Source organism: Durio zibethinus, chromosome 14, assembly GCF_047325235.1.
Source record: "Durio zibethinus cultivar Kanyao isolate XHJ-2024 chromosome 14, ASM4732523v1, whole genome shotgun sequence".
In the NCBI taxonomy this organism is placed as follows: Eukaryota; Viridiplantae; Streptophyta; class Magnoliopsida; order Malvales; family Malvaceae; genus Durio; species Durio zibethinus.
In genome coordinates this window covers 22,342,683-22,369,507 of record NC_143175.1, presented here as the reverse complement: position 1 = coordinate 22,369,507, position 26,825 = coordinate 22,342,683, and the positions used below count along the sequence as shown (strand labels likewise).

General features: G+C 33.3%; 2 protein-coding genes across 8 annotated transcripts; both read left to right on the top strand.

Moving 5' to 3' along the window:
* Positions 1-257: 257 nt before the first annotated feature.
* Positions 258-21,460, top strand: NMAT1 (Intron maturase, type II family protein). 6 transcript variants are annotated; one of them, XR_016327720.1, is made up of 5 exons: positions 258-2,608; positions 3,624-6,636; positions 8,439-9,839; positions 10,263-10,336; positions 20,332-21,460. XR_016327720.1 is itself a non-coding variant. In XM_022886809.2 (2 exons), exon 1 carries the CDS (start codon positions 521-523, stop codon positions 2,603-2,605), a length of 2,085 nt encoding a protein of 694 aa, XP_022742544.2. In that variant the 5' UTR covers positions 258-520; the 3' UTR covers positions 2,606-2,608; positions 2,781-3,133. The 6 variants fall into 6 exon arrangements, 1 of the variants encoding a protein (XP_022742544.2); XR_016327721.1 differs by lacking the exons at positions 10,263-10,336; positions 20,332-21,460 and having other exon boundaries at positions 3,624-3,754; positions 5,027-6,636; positions 8,846-10,063; XR_016327718.1 differs by lacking the exons at positions 10,263-10,336; positions 20,332-21,460 and having other exon boundaries at positions 3,624-3,754; positions 5,027-6,636; positions 8,439-10,063.
* Positions 21,461-21,872: 412 nt separating this feature from the next.
* Positions 21,873-25,917, top strand: LOC111294032 (4-hydroxy-tetrahydrodipicolinate reductase 2, chloroplastic-like). Of its 2 annotated transcripts, XM_089743859.1 has the most exons (9): positions 21,881-21,966; positions 22,109-22,247; positions 23,190-23,427; positions 23,741-23,874; positions 23,964-24,038; positions 24,658-24,759; positions 24,965-25,074; positions 25,171-25,258; positions 25,581-25,917. In XM_089743859.1, the coding sequence occupies exons 2-9, from the start codon at positions 22,182-22,184 to the stop codon at positions 25,647-25,649; spliced, it is 882 nt and encodes a 293-aa protein (XP_089599985.1). In that variant the 5' UTR covers positions 21,881-21,966; positions 22,109-22,181; the 3' UTR covers positions 25,650-25,917. The 2 variants fall into 2 exon arrangements, with proteins under 2 accessions (XP_022742900.2, XP_089599985.1); XM_022887165.2 differs by having other exon boundaries at positions 21,873-22,247.
* Positions 25,918-26,825: the final 908 nt, after the last annotated feature.

Here is a 26,825-nt window from a genome sequence, read left to right as displayed (position 1 = left end):
TTTAGCTATTTTTCATTTAAATAATTTTTTGAAATTCATTGTACTCATAAATAGTGATTAGTGAGTGAAAAAATAGGCCCTTGTTGCCAAAGTTTAGTGCAAACATTACACATTAAGCAATATTAAAGCCCAACCCAAATATACCAAATTTTGGGCCTAAGTGGGTGTCTTGGCCCATGGCAAGTTTATTCTGTTTATTTTCTTAAGCAATTGCATTCATTTTTAGGATTTCCCCACTTTTTTTTTTTAATAAAAAGATTAAAAATAACGTTGTTCTATTTTCATTTATTAAATTTTGATTTCGAATATAAAAATTTTAATTATTTTGTCCTCGTTTGGAAATTGAGTTACTCTGTTTAAAAAAAAAAGAAAAAAAGGAAAAAAAAAGAAAATTGAATTACTAATTTACTTTTGAATTTTGTTTATAAAATAAATTAAATACCAAAGCCATGGCGACTTCGATCAACAAAAGAAAAAAAGAAAAAAAAAAGGAGATCAAGGAAGCTTACGTCTTCAAAAAATGTATCTGAGAAAAAACATCAAACAGCTTCCCTCCATTTCCATTACCAAATCTTTATCATTCCTTAGCCCTTTTCGTCGCTTTTCTTCTTCTCTTTCCATTCTCTCAGCTAACAGCTCGACATCTGATCCAGACCCATATTCTCTTTTAAAACAGGACCCGATTGACATCTGCCTTTCAATCTGGGTCAAATCCTTCTCTTCACCACCCACCGCCACTTTCCCAAACCTCACTGGCTTCCTCTCGAAATTCGACCTTTGGGTATTAGCTTACCAACGCTCCTGCGCTCACGTGACCGGCACGTTTCCTCCCCGCAATGCCATCCATTCCCAGACCCTGCATTCCCTTCTATCCCTCCAAAATGCCGTCGTTCACGGCCGCCGTTTCAAGTGGCACAACAAGACCAATCAGCTTATTCGTAGCCCAAACGACAAGCCGTCAACGAGTTTAATCTCAAAGAGGAAACTTCAAGCTATGCTTGAATCCCCTGACGCCTGTTTCCAAGACCGGGTTGTTCAAGAGGTTCTCTTGATGGTCTTGGAACCGATTTTTGAACGCCGATTTTCTAGCAAATCTCATGCCTTTAGGCCTGGAAGGAGTGCCCATACCGTTATCCGGACTATTCGGAGTAACTTTGCTGGGTATCTGTGGTTTTTAAAAGGTGACCTGAGTGCGTTATTTGATAATGTGGATGTAGATGTAATCTTGGGTTCTGTCGAAAAGGTTGTAAAAGATAAGAAAGTTTTGAATTTGATTAAATCCGGGCTTAACGTGCGTGTTAAGAAGAGATTAAAGAGTGATGATGATGGTGGTGGAGGTGGAGATTTGAAGAGCAAGAGAAAGAAAAAGAGAACGGCTACTAAGAAGAAGATTTTGAATGAGAACGAGCCAAAACCCGACCCCTATTGGTTGAGGACTTTCTTTGATTTTTCTCCTGAGGAAGCTGCTAAGGTACCTTCTTATGGTTATTGTGGAATTTTAAGTCCTTTACTTGCTAATGTGTGTCTTAATGAATTGGACCAAGTGATGGAAGAGAAGATAATTAAGTTCTTTAGGCCATCTAAGCATGATTCCATATGGAAAGATACAATTAATGATGGATGTCATAACCCTTCTTGGCCTGAGTTTGTTCCGTCTAGTGGTAGAGAGAAAACTAGGAAAATGGATTACATAAGATATGGAGGCCATTTTTTGATTGGCATTCGAGGACCCAGAGAGGATGCAGTGCAAATTAGAAAGGAAATAATTGAGTTTTGTGAGAGTGAATTTGGGATACGGTTGGATAATTCTAAAGTGGAGATAGAACATATTAGTAGAGGAATTCAATTCTTGGACCATATAATTTGTAGGAGAGTGATACACCCTACCCTTCGTTACACTGCTAGTGGAGGCAATATTGTGAGCCAAAAGGGTGTAGGGACTTTGCTTTCGGTTACAGCTAGCTTACAGCAATGTGTTCGTAAGTTCAGGCAGCTTCAGTTTGTCAAGGGTGACAAGGATCCCGAGCCTCTGCCTTGTACCCCAATGCTCTACTCGAGTCAAGCTCATACAAATTCACAGATGAATAAGTTTCTTGAGACCATGGCTGATTGGTACAGATATGCTGACAATCGAAAGAAAGTTGTTGGCTTTTGTGCTTATGTGATTCGTAGTTCATTAGCTAAACTGTATGCTGCAAGGTATAGGCTAAAATCTCGAGCCAAGGTGTATAAGATAGCTTCACGTGATCTTAGTCGTCCATTGAGGGAGAGCAGCAACAATTCTGCACCCGAATACTCTGACCTTTTAAGGATGGGACTTGTTGATGCAATTGAACGTGTTCAGTTCTCACACATGTCTCTGATTCCATCTTGTGATTACACTCCATTTTCTAGGAATTGGGTACCAGACCATGAGCAGCTTTTGCATGAGTATATTAGACTACAAGACCCAAAATTCTTCTGCAACTTGCATAGAGCTATAAAACGTGAAGGCCTAAGTTTGCCTCAAGATGAGATATCTGGGATTGTGTGGGATTATAAGACTCTGGGAATTTGGAGATATCGTTATAATAGTGGCAAAGAAACAAAAGAGGTTTCAGAATAAAAGGTAGGGAAGTTTGCAGTTTTTCCCAGTAGTATATAATAGTTTGTGCTTGGTTTTCCTACCTCATGTTACAATTGTTGTCTACAAGCTAATTTATGCCATGAAAGTGGGCAATCTTTGATCCTTTGCTGCTTGGGGAAAAATCATTTTAGTAATCTGTCTTTTCTCCAAACAGATAAAAGAACAAATACTTCACTTGAGCATCATTGGAAAAAATGTCTTGAAGGATCCAATGAATCTGCTAAAGTTTCACTTGGAATGCAAAGGGACCCATGTTCAATCCTGCCTACATCAAAGTTTCACTTGGAATGAATCTGCTAGCTCTTACTGCATATTCCAGTGTTAGAAACAACTGAGATTCTTTTAACATAGGAAAAGTAGGTCCATTTGATGAGCATCATATGTAATGTTTGCATAACTGCTCATTTGTTCCTTGCACATTTTTTTATTTGTAATTATTGATTGTTGCTTTATGTATCAACGTGGCTCTATAAATATTTTAAATGTTTCTTCTCTGATTCCTTTTCATTTGTGTTTCTTCCATTCTTTTTATCATTTCTCCTTTTATTTTTTTTGTTCATTAAAATATCTTCTGTTCAGATTCAACTTGCTGCCTCCGCTGTACATGCTGCAGGCACCATTGGATAAAGCTGTTAGCTCTAAAAGATTTGCATAAAAAGAACTAAGAGATAGGCCTTCATTTTTTTTCCTTTAGGTTGTCATGTTTTTTTCCTCTTGGCTGATGTTCTTTTTTTCTTCTTTTTTAAATTATAATTTCATTACTTCTTTTTTTGAGTGCAATCTTTTTTGAGGTGTGCAATTATGTGATTAAGATGTATACCTTAATGTTCAGTTTGCATGCCTTTCTCATAAATGGGAATTTGCTCTTTTTTGCTTGTATATGGGTTTGTTCATTGATGAATCTTTCATTTTGCACTGAATTTTGGTTTCTTATGTTTGACACTTGACATAATTTTTTTTTAAAAATTATCTTAAAATATCTAATTTATCTTTACAGTGAATGTAAAAAATCTTGGTTTTAATCATGGAAGAAAATCTGTTGTCATTGCTGCCATAAAAAGTAGCAATTGTTGCCGCAGCATCATAGTTAAAGAGGGAAGAAGATGTGAGTTTGCTGGTAGATCCCAGGTGAGATTTTCAGAAATTTGTCTGGTTTTAATTCTTAATTTTATGGTGAATGAGGCATTTCAATCTTTTGAGGAAGAACTCGAGGGGCAATCATAGCTTCCTTTATCATAATTATTTTACCTTGTACATATACTATATAATTTTCATTCAGGAAAAATCAACAGAAACAAAGTGCAGTTGTCTTTTTATGAGTCTCAATGGCACAAGAGAAGTTTCCATCACATCCAACCTTAAAGCAAGTTGATTGATCTCAAGTTTTGAGCTGCATAATTTTTGTCTTCTGCCACTTTTATAAGATCCATTCTTTCTTTTAACTTTTTTCCCTCTTTTCAATTGCTTTTGATCTATTCATCTGATTACATATAGTCTTATGACCTTTCTTATGCTTGTCATCAAATTCATTCCGTTCTTAGTTGTAAAGCACACATGCGGTCACATATATCAGAATATGTTCCATCATGATGAGATTTTGTAGCTGAAGGTTGACATTCTATCTATGTTTTCAGTCGAACTGTGGGGAGTTTTAAGTGATCTACAAAGTCAATTATATTGATTTGTTAAAATGTTGACAAGGAACTTAGGAACAGTAGTCTGATTTCTATAAGATAGTTTTATATATTTAAGGAAGAATGATCCCCATAGCATGAGATAGTGAGTGCAAAAGCGCTGAATCAAATGGAAAAAGGTCATGATTTTTTTTGGCCAATATAGAAAAAGATGATGACGATCAAAGTTATGATTAGAGATACTCTATTTTTGAGAAGATACTAGAAACAGAATAAGATTTGCAGCAACATACAGTAATAATAAAGATGATGATGGCAGTGATGAGATTGCCAAGTTATTGAAACAAGTCATAATGAAAGATAATCAACACTCTAGTCTAGAGAAACTGCTAACATAATGTCTCATCTAACAAATGAATTTCATGCAAACAAAAGCTGAATATAGTGCTAGAAAAAAGAAAATAAAATAAAAAGAGAGAAAGAAAAGGCAGTGGATAGTTGTAATATGCCTTGTATGATTTCTATCATCCAAATCCTTGGCTCAGCAATCAGGAATTACCAATATCTAGATCAAATGGGAGGTCGCCAGAGGTTGCACTTCCAAATATAGTACCTCCTGCTTGTTGAATGAAACCATCAACTAACTCTTGAAACACATGGCCCATGAGATTGTTGCCCTGCTTTGTCATGTTAGGAGGCTGAACATATAGAGGAACTACTGCAAAGTTTGGCATACTTGCTGTATAACCAATCGTTTGATGAATAGGTTGTGGAACTTGCTGGTGAACAGCTAAGGTTGGCATACTTGCTTTATAACCATTCACTCTGTAAGGTTGATTCCAATTTGATGAACCAGTTTCGGGTATTGGATTTAGAGTTTGAACATATGGAGCACAGATTTGTTGATGTGGTATAGGTATGACTGGTTGAGAAAAATGGTGAAATGTTGAACCTGAATTTGGAAGGTCAGTCCTGAATTTGGAAAATTGGGGAGGGAAACTTTGAGACTCGAGCAGTTGGGGCTGTTGCTGTATTTGTTTGATGCCCGTGACATGATAAGCATAAGTGTTGGCTCGATCAGTGTGGCATAGAAGTTGCTCCTGATGTGTTTCTTGGACTTGAATTGCTCTGATAGGTTGAATTTGAATATTGACACTATTGCTGTGATTTGGTTTTTGCTCCTGTGTTTGTTGGATCCCTGTGACTGGTTGAGGATGGGTACTGGCTATAATGTTGTGGCAAAGTAGTTGATTCTGTTGTCTCTGTTGTACCCCTCTGACAGGTTGAAGTTGAATGTGCGGTCCATTGGCCTGGCACAGCAGTTGCTCCTGATGTGTTTGTTGGGTTTGGATTGCTCTTACAGATTGGAATTGAGTATTGGCCCTATCAGTAGGGCACAGAATGTGTTGCTTTGTTTGCTGGACCTCTGTGGCAGGCTGAAATTGGTTGGACATGGCACAGTTCATGTGAACATCATATTTGCAGGAGCCACATCTGTACAGCCAGTGGTTTGAACCAAATTGCTTGCAGATGTCACACTGAAATTTCTTATTACTATATGGAGGGCTGAAACAAAGTTCCAGGGTGTGATGGTGGGTGCTAGTATTGACTGATGAAGGCTTATAGATGCAAAGAGTGTGTATATCAAGCTGACAGTCTTTACAATGGTAGCAAAAGCCTGTGCCAAGTTTCCCACAGGCATTGCACTTGAAGGAACCTGTGGCATAAACAGGGGATGAAAGGAGAACAAGGGTGTGTTTCCGGTCAACTTGATGCTGTATGTTTCGAGGCATACGGGAGCAAGTTTTATGAAGGCAGTAGCTGCAAGTACTGCAAAAGTAGAACCATCCTGAGGCCTCTAATTTGCAACCTGCACATATAAATGTATTGGTGGTTTGCGGTTGAAAATTTAGCAGTTTTAAGGGATGTGGGTGACTGAAATGTTGAATAACTGGATCCATATCTGGCCTGCCCATCTCTCCTGTTGTCTCCATTAAATGATGATGTATCTGCTGGAGAATTCAGAAGCAATATTTAGATAACTACTAAGTTATTCATAAGATTGTATGTGAACAATTTATCTTCAGGGTGCTATTTTCCGCAAGATGTCGATTTATGACAAATTTCCACAAGATGTCGCTTTATGACAAACCCTGATTGCAAGGTTAGCTGGTTAAAAAAATCTCAAATCTCCACTATAGGCCAAGTCATCCTGCAACAGTTGAGCTTGACATTATCACTGTTTATTTTGTTTGGATTGAAAACGGAATACGATAGAGAATCTGATATACATAAAAAATTACTTTAGATAGGCGACAGCTAAGCACTGGTGTTCACACTTCACAGTATCTGAGCATTTGGGGAAGAAAGCAACTGGTACGTTCCTAGTTATCTCTTTCACAAGAAACCTGTCTCTTGAATTAACTCTTTGCCATCTATTCGTAGTTTTGCATTGTTCTGCTAATTATCTCTATTCATCTCAAGTCAAAGATAGCTAATATCATTGACAGAAGGTAAGGTCGTGTCTAACTCTAGAGCTCTAAGCCCTGTGATTCCAAGTATATGTCATTACAAGTTGGACACTACAAATATCAAATAAGAATGATAAATTACTCATTCCATCTCATTTTCTTTGTCTTTTTTTTTTCTAGATGTCCCATAATTTTTTTTTTCATTTTTAATACCTAATACTGTTTGCTTTTTTTTTTTTTATATTTCAAATTGATTTTTTTTTTTTTTTACATTTTGACAATAACAAGTATTTTCCAATATTATAAAAAATTTGAATTTATAATATTAAATACATAAAAGTCTAATAGGTAACAAAGAGATTGACTTTTAGAACTCATCTTGTAGAATGGGTTCCCATCATCTATAATAGTTTCCTTAAAATTCTATAATTATTTAATTCCACCTATCTACATAATAATGTACAGTTCTTGTGAAAATGATGTGGAGACCATATATAAATACATATGTATACTTCACCTTCATTCATGGCTAAGATTTCATAATTGTATAGGATTAATTATAAAATTGAATCTCAAAGACTGATTAATAGCCAATGAGGATTATTTTAGGCAGCAAAAATATGAAAAAAATTCTACACTTAATAATAACAGAAAGCAGTTCCTAAATGGCAATTAAATGTTACGAGTTTTCAGTTTCATTCAATACTCTACGGTCAGGACACTTCAATCTTCTTAATGATGAGAATGACAATTAGGAATGTCTTAATCTGTGACCCCAATACACAATGGAATTGAGGTAAAACTCATAATACATATACCTTCCATTTGTTCATAATTACTATGCTTCCGAAGTATACAAGAAATGATAATCGAACTCTAACCTCCGAATGAAGGGACTTGATATTAAGCTAGCCAAGAACTTTGAATAGGTAGCATCTTGAAAATTTACAACAATATGTGTTAAAAAGGGGAAATAAGAAAAGGAAAAAGCATCCTCAATAAATTTCTTTCTACCCTGGATTGAAAAATAACAACCTTGCACTCTATTTGCGATCTTCTGCTTTTCAACTTCTTCCATCACTGAAAACTGTAGTACTTATCTTATTTATTTTTTTGGAGAAATCAACATTAGAAGAGCTTCCACCAACATGAACATCCTGATCTTCCCTGCCAAGATGGAACAACATAATGATGCATTAATCTTTACCCTCTAAGAGATGAATGATTTTTAACTAGATTTGACAAAATTATATTATCAAATTCTGTTCACTCCGGTGGTTCTGCTAAAACTTAATCCGTTTAAAATACAGAGGGAAATAATTAACAACTGGACTAAAATAATGTCAGGAGGAGGAAAAACGTGTGAAGTTGCTAAAACTATTTTCTATGAGACAAAGATAATCATGCTAGAGTATGTTCTTTGGTTACTTGCACGGTTGTACTTACTTTCTCAGATTTACTACTCTGATCTCTGTCTCCAGACTCACTCCTGGATTCATTTGACATTTTCTTCTTATTCCTCTGCTCCCTTGATTGAGTGCTGTTTCTGGTTAAGAATGCCTCATTCATCCTACTATCTGAGTTACGAAAATCAAAACTTTCCTTCTTAGCATAAATAGTTTCTTGGTTGGTTGGTTCAAATTTGCTCGCAATTCTCTCAAGTAGAATGTTATTCCTACCATTTACTGTTTCTTTAACTTTCTGCAGAGCACTTGCATCAGAAAGTGTAGGCTCCTTTCTTGCCTGATTTGTATGATCCAAACTTGAATAAGATTCTGCCAAATCTATTGAAAAACATCTACCACTGAGCTGGTAACTTGGAGCTGTACTCAGGTCAACTGAAAGTAGACTTGATTGGTCTGTCTCTTGTGCTTCTACTTCTGGATTTGGAGAAGTGCCAACACTATCTGGATTGTGACTCGATCCAAAGTATTCATCCTGGCCATTTCTTGTTGCAAGTCTCCTTTTAGGGCTATGCAATCTCTCATCCCATCCAACCACTGTTTTAAGAAAATTTTCATATGTTCTGTTATCTCTGATATTCCTAGTGACACTCTGGGATACTAATTGCATTAGTTCTGTGCCTTCATTAACGTAATCTTCTCTTTGTTTAGTTTCCATTAGGGATGCTGAAGAATACGTACTCTGTCTTGTCAAAGGGTGTGGCAGTGGTGCAGTTGGATGCTGAAAAGACTGTTCTCTTTGATTGGAAATGGCACAGGCAAGATGTGTATCAAACTCACAGATTTGGCACCTATAAAGCCACCCATTATAGCTGGCTGATTCTTTGCATATGTCACATTGCAAGTCATTAGGAGGTGAAAATTCTAGTTTGAGTGTGTGAAGGTGGGAAGTGATTGCTACAGAAAGTGGCACTGCTGAGCATAAGATATGGTAGTAAATGGAACATTCTGCACAGTTGTAGTAGAATCCATTGACTTGATGTCCACAAGCCTCACACTTGAAGGTTTTCTTGCCTGATGAAGGCATAACATGGAGGGTTAAAAAGTGGTCAGGATGGCCAGGATGTCGAGTTTTCATAGGCATATTGTAGCACACTTTGTGAAGGTAGAAAGGGCAAGTTTTGCACTGGTAATAGCCTTTAGCTGGCAATATATTGAGCTTGCACCCAGAACAGGTAATGTTGCCTGCCAAAATTAAATCAGTACGTACCATTGGATGGTGATGGCTGAAATGGTGATACATATGCTCCTCCTGAAGTGCTTTCATCTTCTTTTTATGTTAGTTCTCTATTTTCTTGTGCCTCCTATACAATTTTTTTCTTCTTTCTCAGCTTGTCTAAGAGTGTGCATTGAGGGAAAGGTACTGCCTGATCAAGATTGTTGTGGAAAAACACAAGAAACTTTTTGCAATGTATTGGGAAGTTCACCTCTTCCTTAACGTGTTTATTGCCCCTTTGCTCAATTTTGAAGCTGTGGGTACTTAACCACCAAGGTGGCCTAGCTAACAGTTTGTTGATTACAAAGGATTGTGCCGGTCTTGGCCACAAGTAGCACTTTGTTGATAGCAAGGTTGTAATTTTTGTCTAGTATGTATAATCTTGATTCAGTTCATATCTGGCAGTATCACAGGCCGGCAGAAAAAAAGGTAATCTTTTGACTAGAATATCCCAAAATCTCCTTTTAACTTCATACTGATGTTTGTATCTGAATTCAAATAGAAAAGAAATTATAGCTAGCGTCCAGAGTGCTAGAATTGTCAAGCTAATGATACAGTAAGATTATTTTCTTGTTGAATATTTGCCAATGTCATATCTCGTATTATGCTACCCATTCTGTTCTTCTTTAGGTATAATATCTTCTGTTCCTTTTGCTTGTACTTGTTCTATTGGACCAAATTTATCTTAGGGAAATTCAACTTTGTTCAGGCATGCAGGATTCAAAATTGCATTCACTCATTTGAGATCAGTTAGTATTGAGCATGTATTCTTACACACACACACACACACACACACACACATATATATATATATATATATATATATTGCGTTAACTAAAACTTGTTATGCAGGCCAAAGAGAGTTCCTCTAGCACTAATTAAAATTAAGAAGGTCAACGCAATGCTCTGAACTATCAAAACAACAGGTAAACATCAAAGTTGTGAATTTATTATCCTCTTGCCGGCATTGTTATGAAAATTCATAACATGACTCCTACTAGCTGTTAAACATTAAACATTAAATTTGTTTTAGATTGTGTCTCTATTTCTTGGTACATGAACAGTTTAAGTTGTTGTCATAACATATAAATCCGGGGATCTATCGTTGACATTGATTTGAGGAGTCGTCACCAATCTTTTTTATTTAGGTATGATTGGCCACCTAAAGAATTTATCTTTTCAAAGAACACTTAAACTTGACTAAGGATTCCTAAAAGAATAGGCTCAGGTCTATTAACCAAAACAGGATTCGGGAGTTCGGTTACGAGTGAGAAAGATTACAGCATCCTCACAACGTCCATTGAAAGATGGTATTAACTTAATTTCGTGTTATCTATTAAGCCTTAAAAATTTTATTAAATATTTAATTATTAAAAATTATTCTTAATTGACTTCAATATTTTTGGCAAAAAATTAAGAAAATTCTCTCGCCTTAAGAGTATACAAAAAAATTATTTTCATTTGCAGAGGCTTTATTGTCGGATTATTTAACATTAAAAAAATTTTTACAAAAAAAAAGACAGAATGAGTAAGAAGTGATTATTGATATAGATATTTTTTTGTTTGTTTTATAAAAAAATTCATGTTTTTATACAAAAAAAATTGATACTTTTAACTTTTTCTTAAAACATTTTGAGGGTTTTTTTATTTTCAAGAAAAATTGATATTTTCAATTTTTCTTCAAAAATGCTTTTTAAAATTTTTATTTTATATATATTTTATTCTTTTTTAAATTTATTTATGCAAAAAAACTCTTAAAAATAAACACATAAATAAAATAAAAAATACCTAAAAAAAAAAAATGACTCGGCTTAAGAGTTAGCGCGGCTCGGTTCTAGACACGAAAAACAACTCAAAGGTGCGGCTCGGTGAAAAATTAGCTTGGCTCGGCTTGGCTTAGTAGCAAGGTCTGTGGAATAGGTTGAAGCAGGTCGCGCTACGGGTCGGGTCGCTTCAAGTGAAAACACGCGGATCTTGGATTCTTTTAAATGTCAAAATGACGTCGTTTTGAGGAGGTTATAAAAGCTCAAGTTTTAGCCCTCTACTTCAGATCTCTCATTCCTCTTCTCTCTCGTTCTTTTTTTTTCTCTCCCTCTCTTTCTAGAACATGATGAATTTCGATTGAATCTTCGTTAGATTCTAAAAAATATTATCGCAATCTGGGTTGGTTCACCAAAATATCGTCGAAAAATTCAACCAGTCTTAGAATGTGGGTCGGATTTTGGGAAACCTACCAAAAAATTCAACTAGCGTTGAAAAATTTTGTCGAAATTTGAAAATTTTTTAGAAAATTTCCAAAAAAATGTCTTCTCTTTAACAAAATTCAAATTTTTTTTTCTTTTTGCTTGCTGTGTTTCTGATCTATCTGTTTTTTTTTTTGCTTTTGATTTTCTCTCAATGTCTTTTTTTGTTCTCTGTGATCTTTTTACCTCGTGTGTTTGGTGATTTATAAGATCAGATCAAAAGAGTTTCTGATCAGATAGAAGTCCTTATTCGACTGGGTTTTCATATTATCGAAAACTTCAAGATTTATTCCACTTCAAATTAAAATCTATAGGAACTCTACAACCATTGGTCAAAGATATTTATTTATTTATTTATTTATTTTATTATTAAATTTATTAAAAACTAATGATAAATCCAATAAAAAAAGATAAATCAACTAAAAAAAATCAAAGATAGATAAAAAATAATAAAATAATAAAATAAAATAAAATAAAAATAAAAATAAAAAGGTCAATTGGGCCTACTAATTGGATCTTATTGAGTCAAGCTTTATTAATCTGAGCTTAGGCCTAGATCCTATTAAACTAAGCCTAAATGGGCTTGGGCCCGGACCGATTAGGATGTCTATAGCTGGTCTTCTTTGCACATTTTTTGTGAAACATGAATTGTGTAAAGACGTAGACACCCAAGTAAGATTTAACACAACACTTCTTTTATTTTTTTTTTTTTAAAACAAAGCTTGTTTAAACAGAGTTTTAACGACTTTAAAAAATAAAAGCTCCTCTAAATAAAAGCATCACAACTTTGAAAAAAATAAAAGGCTCATTGACAATCATGTCTAGAGGAGTCATAGATCAGACATGATAAAATTTGTAATGAAAACTTAACGATTCACAATTTGAATTTGAAAGTCAAAGGTTCAAATTCACAAGAACCTTTCAACTTCACAAGAATTCACTGAAATTTGATTATCAAAACTTCAGTTTCACAAGAATTCAAACTTGCAAGATTTTAGGTACGCAAGAATTCAGATTTACAAGATTTGCATTTGCAAATTGCAAGACTCGTATAAACATTTCTCATTCAAATTTTAGAGATTCATATCTAAAAGGTTAAAGCATCTTGTTCGAGTTCAAAAGTTCATATTCAAGAAATCTTAGAATTTCACATCTAAGTGCAAAGGTTCTTACTAAAAAATTTAGAGATTCGCATCCAAAAGTTGAGTTCAAAGCTTTTCGCTTTAATTTTGGAGATTCACATCCAAAAACTTTTCATTTTAGTTCAAAAATTTCAATTAGACAAACTTTAGGGTTTTACATCTCAAAGATTTTCATTTAAAAATGTCTTAAAGATTCTTATTTAAGACTTAAAGATTCTCATTTGAAACTCAAAGATTTTCATTTAAAAATATCTTAAAGATTCTTATTTAAGACTCAAAGATTTTCATTTAGAAACGTCTTAAAGATTCTCATTTGGAAACATCTTAAAGATTCTCATTCAAAACTAAAAAATTTTCATTTGAAAATGTCTTAAAGATTTTCATTTAAGACTCAAAATTCAAAGATTTTTATGTGAAATTCAAAGATTCGCATTTGAGAATTCAAAAATTCTTATCAAAAGATTCACAATTTCTTTTTCAAAAGATTCAAAATTTTACATGTAATGAATATCATGATCAAAGATGCAAATGCAACAACCTAGATTCTCATAATGTAATGCATGTCCAAACAAAGTTTTAATTCATCAAATTATGTGTATGTACAATGAAATTCAATGATGCTTACACGATGCATGTAATGCGAACGTCAATAATGTCATGAAATCCTGAATAACTATGGTAATATGGCTCTCAAGACTCTATCATTTTGAGCTTTGTAGCACTAGCTATCTCAGAATAAATTTTTTCTTCTATCATATGATCATCGCTTATAAGCTTTTTAGTACAAATTTCATCCTTCATCACTTGATTATTGTTCATGGGCTTTTCAGCACTAGTTTCATCCATTGCCCCATATTTTTTCATCACAACTCATAGATTGTGTCGATCAATTCATCCTCATATTCATCACTTGGACATACCATTTTTTTAAAATTTACCTTTTTTTCATTTTTTTAATCAATTCATCATCATATTCATCATTTGATCACACCATGTGTTATTTTAAATCATCTTTTTTAGATTTGTACGATCTTTTTATTTTTCCTTTATCATCTTAGATTTTTTTTCAAAGGAATGCAAGAACCTTTTAAGCACATATTCATTCATTTATTATCATTTCAATTCTTAACAAACATAATGCAATCATACATTTCCTCAATTCATTCTAGCGATGTGAGAATAAAATAGCACAAGGTGCATTAAAAGAAAAGCAATCAATGAAGAGTGAGTTTTGGTACAAAAGCAAATGGGGAAAAGAAACAAGTTGGATGTATGTCATTAGGACAAATGAATGTTTAGAAAATTTTGAACATTAATTCAAGATTTTTTTTTTGTAAACTCATTCCATTGATTGTCGAAATCATTTTGAGCTCATCAAATTTTACCTAATTTTTTAGGATCTTTAGATGGCTTGATCTTTCATATATTTAAATTTTTCATCTAATTTTCAGCTCAGAGATTTGTCTACCTAAATCGTCCTTTTGGGTTTTCAATTTAAGTTTTTTTTTCCTTATTTTTTTATTTTTCTCTTTTTTTTTTCATCCATTTTTTTTCTCTTTCACTTTTTCATCTTTTTTCATCTATTGTTGATATCTTTCACACATTAATTTTTAGAGCAATATAGCGTGATTCCATTATTCTATCATAAGCATGCCTTCACCCAACATATGATCATTCAATTCGAGCATTCACATTTTATCCAAATAGACTTTTCAAGGTTGTAATGTAGGTCATGGTAAGGGATCATAAAAAAAAAGGTAAAATAGGCTCAAAACATGTGTTTAAAGGTTTCAGAACCAAATGATCATTTATTATTTGATGCAACTTGGCATTTTGCCCCATTCTACATTATTTCACTATTTTTTTCATCGATCTCATTCTTCACAAAAAGATTCTCCTTATTTTGCCCTAAATCATGTGTGACATTCATTTTTTTTTATCTTTTTTCTTTGTTTTGCTTTTCTTTCTATCTTTGATACCTTTTACGATTTTTTTTTTTGCCTTCTTTTTTTCAAAAAAATACCCTAAATGTAAAAGGTGATCTTTGATCAAGGTTCTTTAAAAAAAAAATCATAATAGGTTCAAAGCGGTAACAATGAATTGATTTTTCGAATGGTAAAAGAAATATGGTCATTTTTCATCTCAAATGTGAATGCTTTCTTTGAAGATCATTTATTGAACAAAAATAAGCTCATGGATCTTCATAAAAGATTACATCTTCAAGATATATCCATCTCATATCTGTCAGTAACTTTTTTTCAAATAATCACCTCAAATAAATGTGAATGAGTTCTTAAAATTAAATATTAGAATTATTGTTAGCATCATTATCTAAACATTCATTGTTTGGAGTTCAAAAATGGAAATGAAAAGTTATGAAAGGTGACAAAGAATGGAACAATAATTTAATGAAAGAGAAAATGTAATGAAATGCATTATCCTTGCCTTTTATTAAAATGATAACAAATGAAATCCTATTGCATAAAAGAAATCCTAACATTACTTTAAAAGAAATTCTAAAATGACACGTAGCTTCCAATCTGCTTTTACATCCTTTTCTAAAATCATGCCCTTGTGCAATCAGATGAAGGACTTTTATTGACATCTTGTCTCACTGATTCATCGAAACTCACTAAGCTTTTCTGGATCAAATTTTGCACTTTATGTATAAAAGTAAGGCAAGTTTCAATAGAATTACTCACATTCCTATTATGATAATCGCATGTTGCATTAGTATCATACCACTTTGGATAAGATGGCTTCAATGGTTCTAGCATAACTGGAGATACCAAATTGTTCTTGATCAGTTCTGGGAATAACTCAGTATAAGTCATGGGGATGTGGTCAATATGTGCCCTTTCTTGATTATCCCAAGATCTTTTTGAACCACTCGCTTGGTTGTTAAGCTTTGAAACTGTTATAGTGATATGACTAGAATCATATGCAGGTATTTGAAAGGTTGATTAGTAAGTTGGTAAGTAAGCTAGTTATGGATATGGTTGGTAAAGGTAAAGTGAAGGATAGTATGGGGCATAACCTTATGGTAGATAGGGTTGATATCCCTTTAAATTGTCTATCAAGACTCACGACTTGAGCTTCAGTCTCTTTTTTTTTTTTTGTACCTTTTTGGTTTCCCCTTCTTTCAACTTGCCATTTTTAATGGCATTCTTAATGATTTTACCTGAGATCACCATGTCAACGAAATTTTTTGTGGTATTTCTCATCATCTTTTTATAATAGGGAGATTTTAGAATGCTGACAAACAATATCGTGGTCTTTTTCTTAGTTAATAGAGGCTACATTTGAAAGGTCATGTCCCTTCATCTCTGGGCATATTCCTTAAATGATTCAATTATTTTTTTCTTCATATTCTACAAAAAAAGTCGATCAGGGGTCAAGTTTATAATATATCGGTATTGATTAATGAAGGCATGGGCCATATCATTTCAAGAACGAATGTGAGTCATGTCTAATTGAACATACCATCTAGCAACAGAGCCCCGTGAGGTTGTCTTAGAACACATGCATTAATAGCTTCTCATTATTAGTATGGGCAATCATTTTTCAACAATACATGGTAATATAGGTCTTCGGACATTTTGTACCATCGTATTTCTCAAATTTTGAAAATTTGAAACTTTGAACTTTGGAGGAATAACAATATCTGGGACCAAACAGAGCCCAGCAGCATCCACTGAACCATAAGAACCAATGCCTTCTACGACTCGTAACCTCTCATCTAACAAGTTCATCTTTTGTTCAACTTTTGAGGTTTTTAAAGTCTTTTTCTCTTTTGACTTCAGCTTCTCTTTTTATTCTGGATCATCTAAATTATGGACTAATATTGATTTTATTACCTTTTCAGTAAAGATAGGATTTACATAACTCTGATACTATCCCAGATTTGAAGTTGATGGCATTTCAGGGTATGTGTACCCTATAGAATAGATAAACTGCTGTGGTGGTGGATCTTGTGCGAGTTAGGCTTGATGTGGCCCAAAACTAAAAGGGTATAGTGGGTCATCCTCCTCTTGTGAAGGATGGTCTTGTTGGCTGGTATTCTCCTATACACTATTTCCTTTATTTAACTTGTTCAAGGCCTCCAAAATCTTACTAACTCTTCTTCTAACTTTTATTGAGCTTTTTCCATCCTCTCGAGATGATTAAAATTTTTTTGTTCCATTTGTCTGGCTCGAGTTCTTGTATTGTATTGGTGGATGAGATTGCTTGATGGAGCTATTCTTGAACCTTTAGTACCATAATTATGATTAAAAATACATGCTGTGCTTTATGTATGATATGTTGATGCACGAATGAAATGTATATTTTCATGGATGAAATCTAATATGAAAATGATGTAGATGCATAATGTTACATATGACAATAAAAATTATACATGACATGATAATGCAAATGCACAAAGTCAAACAATTAAAACGGTTAGATCAACACAACTTATTCTTTTTTGTGTCCTAGTTTCATGGTATATCTATCATTGGGTAAGAAAGGCTCAATCTTAGGGTTAGGTGTTTTTAAGGTTCACTATATGTGGTTCAAAGCTAAAGTCTAAAGGTTCTCAAATTACTCATTACATCATTGTTCGTCACAAACTAGTAAGACACCTAAATCCTCCCAATTACAGGTTGTAAGAGAAAAATATTCAATTTGAGTGGGAGTATTTCGCTAGCCACTATGGAGGTATTAAAATCTCACGAAAGTATATGTACTTTATTCTCTCCTAGAGGGACAGAGTTCGGATATAGAACTCATGTCATGCACATACATATGAATGACATAATTATCAAACAAATAAACAAAATGAATGCATAAAAATCTTTACAAAAAAAATCAATTTTATTAGACTTTTGGATAACACAAATTTATTTACTGGCCTGACTCTTGACTTGTTTCCAGCGGAGTTGTTAAATTGTTATAACATATAGATCCAGGGATCTATCACTAACATTGATTTGAAGAGTTGCTATCAATCTTTTTTATTTAGGTATAATTGACCACCTAAAAAATTTATCTTTTCAAAGAACACCTAAGCTTGACTAAGAGTCCTTAAAAGAATATGTTTGGGTCTATTAACCAGAACATGGTTAAGGAGTTCGATTACAAGTGAGAAAGGTTACAGCATCCTCACAACGCCCATCGAAAGATGGTACCGACTCAATTTCGTGTTATTCATTAAGCCTTAAAAATTTTACTAAGTATTTAATTATTAAAAATTATCCTTAATTGACTCCAATACTTTTGACAGGAAATTAAAAATTTTTTTTCACCTCAAGAATATACAAGAAAAATAATGTTTCACTTGCAGAAGCTCTATCGTCGGATTATTTAATATTAAAAAAGTTTTTGAAAAAAAAAAGGAAAAATGAGTAAGAAGTGATGATTGATATAGATCTTTTTTTTTTGTTTGTTTTATAAAAAAACTCATGCTTTTATATAAGAAAAATTGATACTTTTAACTTTTCCTTAAAGCATTTTGAAGTTTTTTATTTTTAAAGAAAATTGATACTTTCAACTTTTTTCAAAAATATTTTTTAGAAATTTTATTTTCGAGAAAAATTGATACTTTCAACTTTTTCTCAAAATATTTTTTAAAAATTTTATTTTCAAGAAAAATTGATACTTTCAATTTTTTCTCAAAATATATTTTTTTGAAAATTTTATTTTAAAAAAAAATCGATACTTTCAACTTTTTTTCAAAAATGCTTTTTAAAAATTTTATTTTATATTTTTTTCGATTCTTTTTTAAATTTATTCATGCAAAAATAATCTTAAAAATAAACAAATACATAAATAAAATAAAAAATACCAAAAAAATCGAAACGGCTCTGCTCAAGAGTTAGTGCGAGTCGACTCCAGACATGAAAAATGACTAAAAGGTGCAACTCGACGAAAAATTGGCTTGGTTCGACTTGACTCGACTTAACAGCAAGGTTTGTGGAACGGGTTGAAATGGGTCGTGCTACGGTTCAGGTCGCCCTGGTGGAAACATTCGAATCTTAGACTCTTTTAAACGTCAAAACGATATCGTTTTGAGGAGGTTATAAAAGCTCAAGTTTTAGCCCTCTATTTCAGATCTCTCATTCCTCTTCTTTCTCTTCCTTTTCTTTTCTCTCTTTCTCTCTCTAGAATATGATGAATTCCGATTGAATCTCCGTCGGATTCTGAAAAATGTTATCGAAATCTGAGTTGGTTCATCGGAATGTCGTCGAAATATTCAACTGACATTAAAGTCTGGGTCGAATGCTGAGAAACCTATCGAAAAATTCAACTTATGCTAAAAAACTCGTCGAAAAATTTCATTGAAATCTGAAAATTTTTCAAAAAAATTTCAAAATTTTTTTTCTTCTTTTAACAAAACTTCAAAATTTTTTTTCCTTTTGCTTCTTGTGTTTCTGATTTATCTGTTCTCTTTTTTTCTTCTAATTTTCTCTCAATGTGTCTTTTTTTATTCTCTGTGATCTTTTTGTCTCGTGTGTTTGGTGATTTATAAGATCAGATCATAAGAGTTTCTAATCAGATAAAAATCCTCATTCGATTGGGTTTTCATATTATCAAAAGCTTCAAGATTTATCCCACTTCAAATTAAAACCCATAGGAACTCTACAATCACCGGCCAAAGATATTTTTTATTTATTTTATTAAATATGTTAAAAACTAATGATAAATCCAATAAAAGAAAAAATAAATCAACTAAAAAAAATCAAAGATAGATAAAAAATCATAAAATCATAAAATAAAATAAAAAGTTAATTGGGTCTATTAACAAAATCTTATTGAGTCAAACTTCATTAATCTAGGTTTAGGCCTGAACCTTATTAAACCAGGTCCAAATGGACTTAAATCCGAATCGATTAGGGTGTCTACCATTACATTTCAAAAATTTGATACTAACATTATATTTATAGTGTATTGTTTTTATTTTTTTTCTTTTGATTTCCTTAAGGTCATCCAGCTGAGAGTATCAAACTATCTTGTCATAGTCAGTAGGCACTATGAAATAAAAGTGAAAAGAAATTTATGACATGTTGAATGATGCAGCAAAGATTCATTAAATAAATAAGATCAGACACAACTCATAAGTTATATTCAAAAAGGTAAAACGAAGCATGACTTTTTTCTTACACATAGTTATTGACTAGCGCTATTTACATGGCCTTTGGCCTTAATCGCCTATCCTTCAATCATGAGTTGGGATTTGACTGGTATTTGATAGGAGAAAAGGAGTGGAAAAATTGTGATTTGTGAACCAAAAAACAACATTCCAGTCAGTCTTGGCTGCTGGAATAGCAATAAAACAGTAGAAGCGAGCTTTTTTCTTTTTAATTTTTTATAATTTATTATGTGATGTTGACCTGGATTTCTTCAATGTGCACCACTGCATCTGAAGCGGACCTTGTATACACAGAAGTTTTGACCAAGATACAAGGAATTACAAATACTCCACTTGTCCTTATTTTTAATTGTTTATGTTTAATCTGAATATTTATTAAAATAAATCTTTTCTTTCCATGACTGCAGATATTTCAATGTTCAGATTGTACTACAAGCAACAGTTCAAAAATCTATTGCCAATTCGTGACCTGTTCTCTCACCCCAAATTTATGCATTTCTTCCCAGCTGCTAAGCTGCTAGTGCAAGTAATAGTGATTGTAGCAGAACCTTATACAGGTTCAATTCTTGAATTTCACGTATCCATCATCCAGCAAAGATTTTGTTAGTCTTAATTCCTCATTCAAGTGAGTTATGTTATCATGGATGCATCGGGAAGGATACTGTATAAGGAACCACTTAAACTATGGGACAAGCTTAGAGGCATCAAGTTGTCAGCCTTCATATTAATGGTCGCAACCAACGGTGCAGGTCAATGGCTCGGGAATTGGATACCAGAAAGAGTGATTCAGAGGATGTAGATGATAACCGTTCTGGAGTAGATGTGAAAAATTCTATTCCTTCAAGCAAGAACCATTAGCAGGCCATTATGTTAATCTTTCACGTAGTGAAGATATCACAGCCAGCATCCTGTATGATGGAAAATCTGATAAAATGACTGTTTTTGTCTCGTTAACTAGACCAAGTGAACAGAACTTGAGAAATCTTATTTTCACTGTGGAGCTTCATCTTTCTAAAAATCTTCCGGAGGACGTTTTTGTGGATTGCAGGAATACCAGGGTATATGGCTCCAGAGAGTTTCCATACCGGTAAGGCAACTGTTGAAACTGATATCTATGCATAATACTGGAAGTTGTCTGTGGAGAAAACCAGGACATCAAAATGAGCAAAACAACTACTAACTGATGCCATAGATCTTCGAATAAACAAGGATTTCGATGAGGATGAAGCACAGTGTATACATAGGGGCTGGCCTGTTGCCATCCAAACCCGAATGAGAGGCCCTCTACGAGAACTGCTTTGCAGGTTCTTACAGGTTAAGTAGCTGCACCAGCTGTGCCTACTGAGAAGCCCGCTTTCATTTGGCCAGCCATGGCTCCAGTCATTTCCTTCACCGGAGGTCAACTTACCACAACAATGGAACCCAGTGGCAGCTCATCATTTCATAGCAAAAGTTTTAGTCCTCTTGAGTGTTTTTCTTTTATGAACAGGACAGTTTTTATATACAACACAAATACATAAATTTCATGTTAAAATAGACAAAGGTAAGCATTTAGATTATCAAACCAATTTTTTTATGCTTAATCAAAACTCAACATCTGATGGGTTACGTGGGGAATTCTTACCTTTTGTATTGACCCTTACAAATGTTATGACTTCTACTAGTAATTTTGAAGGCTTTTCTCATTTTTTACGAGTTTTGGGATAGATTTATTATTCTTAATATATATTAAAAAATAATTAAATAGAAAAAATAAGTAATTATAAACAAAGAAAAGAAATTTATGTATCTCACACTAGAAAGGGTTATAAAATATATTATCTTTTATTCAATAGTTTTTTTTTTTTTTTTTTTTTTTAATTTCATTCATTCTATATGTGATTAAGAGGGTCATTTATTTATTTATTACTTTTTTGTAAATATTAAAAGTATATAAATTAATTTTATTTTCTGACACTGGGTAACCCAACCTTACTAATTAAAGTTTTAATTTCTGGTTCATCATAAACCCTAAACCCTTCCTCCCGTCTTGCTTCTGCTGAGTTAAGAAACTTTAACATCTTATGTAATCAAATAAGCTTCATTTTCTACTTTTCCTTAATTTTTTTATAGTTCAAAAATGGCTTCCCTTCTTAAAGCCTCTTCCAATGTATTTCGGTCTGAGAAGCTACCGTTCTTGTGTAGAGGCAAGACAAGACAATGTATTCTTCCAAAGAGAGCAGCTTTTCGTTTGGTCCCAGTCGCATTTTCCTCATCTATGTCAACCGGAGCCGTTGAACATGACCAGAAATCTAATTCACCAGACATCGCCATCCCAATCATGGTACCCATTTTTCTTTTTTATGTTAAAAAGAAATAGTTTTTATTTTTTCCGTAAATGCTCGAGTTGGATTGATTCTGTGAGGTATATGTTGCTATTTTTTTTTTTAATCATAATCCGGAGTTTAGTTAGAGTAAATTGTCACTAGAATTGATTCATGAATTTTTCTTTTTCTGGGAAATAAATTTATCAAGGGCAAAGGAGGGTCTTCTTCTGTGTAGACATTTTGATCTTGTGTGCATTTAATCAACAAACTTTAACCGTACAACATCTTTGTCGCCTGTACTGTTTTATGCTGTCCGACACCGGAATTTTTTTTTTGACAATTTGTAAATATCAATTTTGAGGATCTAAGCATCAGACTCGTATGAATTCAAAGTGTTTAAGAAGTGTTAAATTTTGTTACGCTAGTGCAAAGTGAAGAGTCCATGTAACATTTTGCAAGATCATATCTACTTCAATCACCCTTTGCTGAGCGATTTTAATATGACCATTTGCTAAGGGGAAGGGACTGGGAACGACATCAAGTTTATTACCCTTTTTTCTTGTTAATTTTTTAGCTATTCTTTGGATTCTGGTGATTAGGAGTCTTCTTACGAGTAGAATGTGACCAAACATTCCTAGGATATCATATTAATTGGTGTTTAATCTGTTAGCTGTGTTCTTAAAGGTGAGTATTATGGTTCAACTGTAAGTGTGTAACTGTGTATAACTAATATCAGTTTAAGTCTCAGTTTGATCCTACATATGCTGTCAACCTTTTTGTCAATGACAATTATCATTTCTTGTTTCTATATGTTTCTTCCTCAGCTTGGTCGCTTTTCTGAATTTTACCTTGTTACTCTTGTAAATAGTTGTGAACATTCCTTTTATGGGAAGATAGGTAACCAGATAATATGGCTTAACTTTCAATCCATTTTTTTGGTGTTCCTATGCCTGTCACAGGTAAATGGTTGTACTGGCAAAATGGGAAAGGCTATTATCAAAGCTGCAAATTCTGCTGGACTTCATATTGTTCCTGTTTCTTTTGGTGCAGAGAAGGAGTCTGGGCTGACTGTTGAAATGTGTGGGAAAGAGATTCTGGGTCATGGGCCTTCTGAAAGAGAAAGCATCCTTGCTTCCGTCTTTCAGGAGTATCCAAACCTGGTTGTAGTAGACTTCACTGTGCCTGCCACAGTTAATGGTAACCTATTCAGGACCATGCATATAAACCTTTATCGTATTTCATATTTAATGAACAAAGAAAGCAAACTAAACTTGAGTGAGAAATTTTTGATAGTCCAAGGAATGATGCCTCTAGAAGCTGAAGCCATACTGTGGTGATAATCAATCACTATGACTGGATTGCTTTTTTCTAAATTACGTCATTAAAAAAAGTTATGATTCCTCGTTAAATAAATTTATGCAAACTATTCAAGTTCAACATTATGATTTGATCTCTCTATTTATTAACTTTTTAAAATTTTTCGGGGGTTGGGGGTGTTTGAAAAATATAGATAATGCTGAGCTATATTGCAAAGTTGGAGTGCCTTTTGTGATGGGAACCACTGGTGGAGACAGGGATCAACTCTATAAGACTGTTGAAGAGTCCAAGGTTTATGCTGTGATCTCGCCACAAATGGGGAAACAGGTCATCTAACCCGTAATTAGTTGAATTTCTTCTTTTAACAGTTGGAAATATAGATTTTTTTTGTTGCTTAATACTGACATTTTTATTAGGTTGTTGCCTTTCTTGCAGCCATGGAGGTCATGGCTGAGCAATTTCCGGGGGCCTTCTCTGGATATTCTCTGCAGGTACTTTTTATGTAAGGTTGCTTTGAAAGAATGTTCTGAGAGTGTTATAATTGCCTGAAAGAACAATATTTTAAACAAGGTCGATAAGGTATAACCAATGGCATAATAATTTATAAACAATTGAGGCTGTAAAATGAAACTATTTGAAGCAGTATCATATTTGATATATTTTGAAGAACCATTGTAAGCAGCAATGAAAACATATCTGGTAACTTTTGGAGTTTATAGTTGCATATGAATTTCACATCCATTAGTGTGTACATAGAATAGGGAGTTTAAAATCTTATCTTGGGCTCGTAATCTGTTAGTAATTTTCTTGGGACCATTTCACCTACAATGACTGTAGTACAATTAACCAATCACAATTTAGAATTATGTTGGGTCCATCAAATTTTGATGTGGATTCTAGACTTATAAGTGGTGAACCCCTACAAAAATTTTTATTGCGATTGGTCAATTGTAGTGTTGTAGTAAAAAGAATTGCAGGTGATATGCTTCCAATTTTCTTTGGTCTTCTTTCCTTTTTCTTGCATATTGGCTTGTAATAAGTTTTTTTGTCAGCAATAGCATCATTAGCCCTATTGGTTTTACATTGTTTATCTTCATTAATCTTCATTAGGTGATGGAGTCCCATCAAGCAAGCAAATTGGACACCTCTGGGACTGCTAAGGCTGTAATTTCTTGCTTTCAGAAATTGGGGGTGTCATTTGACATGGATCAGGTGCGTTGTTCTCACATATTCTTAATATTGACTGACAGAGAGACCAAGTTCCTTTCTTTCATTTGGTTAGAAGCAGAGAGGGGCAATAGGAGAAGGTTGGCGGATATTGCTCGTAAGAGTGACATATAATGATACATCTGCCACACTTTTTAATTGTCATCATAAATTCCTAAGGCTTTTTCTTGTTTCCTTTTTCTTTTTTCAGATACGAATGATCCGGGATCCCAAGCAGCAGATTGAGATGGTAGGAGTTCCAGAAGAGCATTTGTATGGTCATGCTTTTCATTTATATCATCTAACATCACCTGATCAAACGTAATGACTGACATTCTCAACTATAACCTACATCTTGGTAAACTTGCAAACATCTAATGATTTTTTGTTGATCTCGTTTTGCAAATACTTCTGCAGAGTGTCATTTGAGTTTCAGCATAATGTTTGTGGCAGATCGATATATGCTGAGGGTACTGTTGATGCTGTACTTTTCCTGGCTAAGAAGGTGCTTTTATTTATATTTCCCTTGCCGTTTGAGTCTATTCTAGTGCTTAACAGAATGTTTTTACTGTTTATAATGAGATAGCCTTTGGGGGATAACTGCCACATTCTTAGCCAATAAAAGTTGGGATTATATTGCAAATACTGCTCAAGGGTATGGAGAGTTTTCCTTTACGGGTTCCAGCTAATGAAAAATTGGTATTCTGTAGAGTTCGTTATGCTGATTGCAAATGTCTTGATGGGACTAGGGGAGCCTTAATAGCAACATTGCCATAGTTTTATACTCTTATTATTACTGTTTGATTATGGATGTTGTTCACTTGCAGGTTAAGTCAAAGGCAGACAAGCGAATATACAATATGATTGACGTCTTGCGGGAAGGTAACATGAGATAAAGATGTTATCTATGCATTTCGCTGTTTGAGTGTAGTATCTTGCTCAATCAAGATGTTTAGGATTATGAGACACAAGTGAGGCAATTTTGCACCAATGGTGTAGGCACTCACCTTTCTTTGCAGTTAGCTGTCTCTATTAGTGTAAGAAGTGCCATATCATGATTCATGATGGATAATCTTATTAAACAGTGGCTAGCAATGGTTAATGTTGGCCAAATTTGACTTGTTTTGAGTGTCTTGGAAGCATAGTCACTGTTTTCATCTTTCATTTAACCTATAAATATAATTAAGTTGGTTTTTGATGGAACCTATAATTAATTTGTTTACTATTCTTCACTGTTGCAAACTTCAAAGAAAATTGGACATAAAAAGAAAAAAAAAGGAAAGAAAACGAGGGCCTCAGGCCCCAAAAGACACTTTAAAGCCCTAAAGGCTGAAGAGGAACTCAGCCTCTAGGCTCACAATTGTAGCCATAGATTTAGTAGCTGCAGCACCCCAAAAAAACAAAAGAGACAGCTCCTGCAAGGAGTTATGCCAGCCAGGGTCTCTTTTCATAAATTTTGAGATAAAGTAGTTTAAATTTATTATTAACTTTTTAATTGGTGTAATTTTATTATCATATTTATAATTTTAGAGTAAAATTTAGGACTTCTAATTTTGGATCAAATTTAGTAAAAATGGAACAGTTAAAAAATATTTTTTAGGGTATATGTTTTATAATTCAGAAAAAAAGAATTTTAAAAATGACATAGCAATGGAAAAAAGGTCAAACTGCAAGAAATGTCAACTTAAAAAAATATGATATGGTATTGTATTAAATAAAAAAAATGCCATAATCAAAGAAGAAAAAAATAGAATAAAAAGAATTTCGAATTTTAGCTTCATTGTTATTTTTTCATATCATGTCGTTTTTTAAATTATTTTTTAATATTTTTCTACTGTTATATTTTTATTAAATTTGCTTGAAAATTAGAAGTATAATGATAAATTTACTCTAATTTAAAAAATTAAAAAATTTTAATTCAAGTAGAATAAGAAATATATATTTTTAAATTTATAATAATGCCTTTTAGTTTAAATTTATAATTCATTAATCTTGAAAAGGAAACTACTTTCTAGAAGAAATTAATGAAAAATTTGTCAAATATATAGAATATTGGAAATATTTAAATAATA

Excerpts from the sequence above, each read along its gene's own strand:
- NMAT1 (XM_022886809.2), top strand. The coding sequence starts at position 521 with ATGTATCTGAGAAAAAACATCAAACAGCTTCCCTCCATTTCCATTACC.
- LOC111294032 (XM_022887165.2), top strand. The coding sequence starts at position 22,044 with ATGGCTTCCCTTCTTAAAGCCTCTTCCAATGTATTTCGGTCTGAGAAG. Across the intron at positions 23,428-23,740 it reads TGTGCCTGCCACAGTTAATG|ATAATGCTGAGCTATATTGC; the intron begins GTAACCTATTCA and ends TGAAAAATATAG. Across the intron at positions 24,039-24,657 it reads TCTCTGGATATTCTCTGCAG|GTGATGGAGTCCCATCAAGC; the intron begins GTACTTTTTATG and ends AATCTTCATTAG.